General features: G+C 51.0%; 1 protein-coding gene across 1 annotated transcript; it reads right to left on the reverse strand.

Annotated features, from left to right (window-relative positions):
- Window positions 1-5: 5 nt before the first annotated feature.
- Window positions 6-2800, reverse strand: SIRT7 (sirtuin 7; the record flags this gene model as incomplete). The annotated part of the gene is made up of 6 exons (XM_010017030.1): window positions 6-41; window positions 285-521; window positions 981-1079; window positions 1515-1587; window positions 1683-1753; window positions 2696-2800. Coding segments are annotated over 6 exons (621 nt in total), but the record flags the coding sequence as incomplete, so codon positions are not given.
- Between the last annotated feature and the right edge of the window lie 555 nt (window positions 2801-3355).

Consider the following 3355-nt stretch of genomic DNA (forward strand, 5'->3'; position numbering starts at 1 on the left):
GGCTTGCTCATGCACCAAAGGTGGGGGTATTTTTTCAGAACCTGTCACAAAACAGAGGTGCTGAGTCCAGCCAACGGCCGCGGAACGGTGACCCGCATCGGCGAGAGGAAAAGGAATGTATTACCAGGAGGGGAAAGAGGGAGGAAGAGAGACTATCACAGATGGTTGGGCGAATCCTGACACCAGAGTTTACAGTTGTCTGTTTGGGAGGAGACTGCTCAGCACCAAGGTGTATCACCAAGAGGGAATGCTGCTAACAATCTTCACCGAGTCTCTAAAGTTACCTTTAAGCTGGAACCCAGACAAAGAATCACATCTGCTTTGCTTGCAGCTTCTGTTGCTGCTTCCCAGTTCAGGGGCTGCCTCAACGTCCCCTTCTCCCCAAAGTGGACGATTGTATCTCTCAACTGTGCCCCACACTTGTGGCACATCCTGCCAGTGTGATGCCTGTGCAGGGCTGTGCGCTCCGTCACGTCGAATACTCGCACGTACTCTCTGTTGGGTGTGCAGGAAGTGCAGACCTGGCACGGGACGAAAGCAAAACCCTGTTACACCACCAGCATCCAGCCTGCGAAGGCCAGGAGCCAGCCACTGCTCTCAGGAGAAAAGCACTTCCTGGGGACAGTAAAGCGGAAGTGGTAGAAGGGATCATCAGGGATCAGATGCCAACTAGGGGAAAATTGGAGAACATCAGCTAGCAAGTGGAATTACAGGGAGCCTGTGAGCTTTGCCATAGGAGGGATTTCAGAGGAGGCCTGAAGAAGAGCAGGCAGAAGCAGAAGGCTCTAGCAAGTACAGGGAGAGCTGTACAGAACGCTTTAGTCTGTGCTTGCTAGCTAGTTCACCCCAAACGTGATGGCCTTAACTAAGCAAAGAGTAGCCCTTTTACTAGTTCTTCTTGAGCTAGCGATAGATAAATATTTTATGTTATCTCCCTGTGAGGCCCCAGGCAGTAACTTCACCCTGTTCTGGCCACTCACCTCTATGTACATGTTTCCATGAAGCTCAGATATTGCTGCTCGGGGTAACCCGCTCCGCAGGTGCAGCCCATCACAGTTTTGAGACACCACATGCTGCACCTTGAGGAGAGCAACACACTGAGCCAGTTCCCACATGTGCACAGCACTGACTGTGTCACTCAAATGAGGTGTCTCAGCACACACCAAATCACCCTGTGCACCACAGCAGGAGCCATGGGAAACAAGGCGGCCTGAAGAACAGACCTCTGTGAGAGCTCCTCCTGCCCTCCAGGAGCACCAGTCAGCTGCCAGTGCTGCTGGCGCTGTGGCCAGCCCAGCCTCGCAAGAGGCAAGACACAGCATGAAAGAAAAAGCACAAGAGCAGGCCTGAGGGAGACTCGGCTCTGTGTGAGCACATGTGATTTGTATACGTGGACATGTAGCCACCTGCGTGAAAACAGGAGTTAGGCAGCCCCATGAAAAGCTTTTTTCCCCTGGGGGGCTTTATTTACCACACACAGAGGAACAAAGCGAGGCGCAGAAAAAGCATCTTACCAGGTTGTGCTTGTGTAGGCAGGCGATGCTCATGTGGGTGAGTGTGGGCTCTGCCTCGCTCAGATCTGTGGCCCTGACAAGGAGCAAGGAAGAAAATAAAGTTGAATTGTCATTACCTCTCCTTCAGGCTCAGCTTTCTGCCACGTAGCTCGGAGCTTGTCCCTCTACCTGATGCTCCTGCCCTTCTGCAGCAACGTCCATATGCCATTAGGGCCTCTGTAGTCTGGGATTGAAGCTGCCTGTGCCATCAGGAGAGAAAAAACGAGGCCTGGCGGGAGGCTCACACCCTTGTCCACAAACACACCGACCCAGTCCCCCCAGGGCCGCCACACACTCCTCACTGACCGGCGCTTTTTCATTCACTCCATCCTTCCTAAAGCAGTGCTTCCCTAATTGCAGTAAATCCTTCTCTTCATGTTCTCTCTTTAGCATCTCTTCTAACCTAACAGCTCCCATTTTCATCCCCAGTATTTATTTTCTCCAATTTTACCATTATGGAATCCCACCAGAACTCTTTTTGATCCTTGGTACTCACCATTCCTTCCACAGAACCTAATTCTTGAACCTTTCCTTACTTTCATTAGACTCTGATTTCTGGTAGCTCGCACTCAGCAAAAATACTCGTGACATTGTACACCCTGCCCAGAATCGTGCCCCAAATCAGCACCAGCTGTAGGAAAGGGACAGAAAGTAGGGTTCCCATCTCAGAGCTCAGCACGCATCGTGTGTGACACATCACATTAGAAGAGGAAGAACCACTTCTTCCCCAGATTTCCACTTTCCCAGAGGCCACCACAGCGTTTCTTGAAGTGTCATTTCTAAGTTGCAGCAACACCAGCTATTCCTGCTTGTCTGTTAGCACAGACAGTGTTAATGAGTCAATCTGGTTTTAGGTTTTACACCAAAAGCAGTCAAGGACACTCAAGAATGGAGCCAGACTGGCGATCTTCCCATTTAAGCAGCGCGTTCCTCACATGCTCACGGAGGTGACGCAGCCTCAGAATCTCCTGGGCAGGAGGCATGAGCCCAGGATTCAAACTAACCATTGCCTTCGTCATGGTGTGTGTGTTCCCACTGTATCCCAGACAGTCATTTGGAAACCCCAAAAATAGCCCAAACAACACTGCAACACCCCTGCAGGAGGTCCCACAGCTCCAGCCACTCACCCCGAAGAATCCTACCGTACTGATCCCGGCTCCCGTGTAGATGACGAGGTGCCTGGCGCGGCGGATGGCAGCAGCCAGCTCAGTGGCCTTTCTCCTTAACTCCTCTGGTTCATCACACACCTGGAAAACACAACTGAGCAAGTTCATGTGTTTCTGAGACACAGTGAACTGGGGGGCGCAGAGCACTCCCTGCACGTTTAACACAACCACCACCATTACCAGAAGTGGCTTCCAAAGAGAACAACCATAAAATCCCAAAACCTCAGGCTGGAAGTGACTTTATGGATCATCTGGTCCAACCTTCTCAGGCAAAGCATGACCTGGACTAGCTGTCCCAGCACCCTGTCCAGCCAGATCTTAAAAGTGTCTAAAATGAAATCCTTCCCTGCCCTGCGTACCTGTAGTATGCAGCTGTTGTTGGGTCAGCTCCATATTGTTACGTGCTAGTTTGCTCAGGACCAGAAAGCATTTATAGTCTCACAAGTAAAGGGGCTCTCCTAGTGGTAGTATGAGATCAACTCATGTCCCTTTAATATGAACTGAAGGCCTTCCAGCATCTTTACAAGCAGCTGTAAGTAAAAATCTACCACTGTCTTCCTTACCCCTTGGGAAGGATGGTGAAAAATAACATGTTGAACAGAGCTGCACAGCTGCTGTGGTGGGGCAGGTCCTGAC

This window comes from Nestor notabilis, unplaced genomic scaffold, assembly GCF_000696875.1.
Source record: "Nestor notabilis isolate BGI_N333 unplaced genomic scaffold, ASM69687v1 scaffold28266, whole genome shotgun sequence".
Taxonomy (NCBI): domain Eukaryota; kingdom Metazoa; phylum Chordata; class Aves; order Psittaciformes; family Psittacidae; genus Nestor; species Nestor notabilis.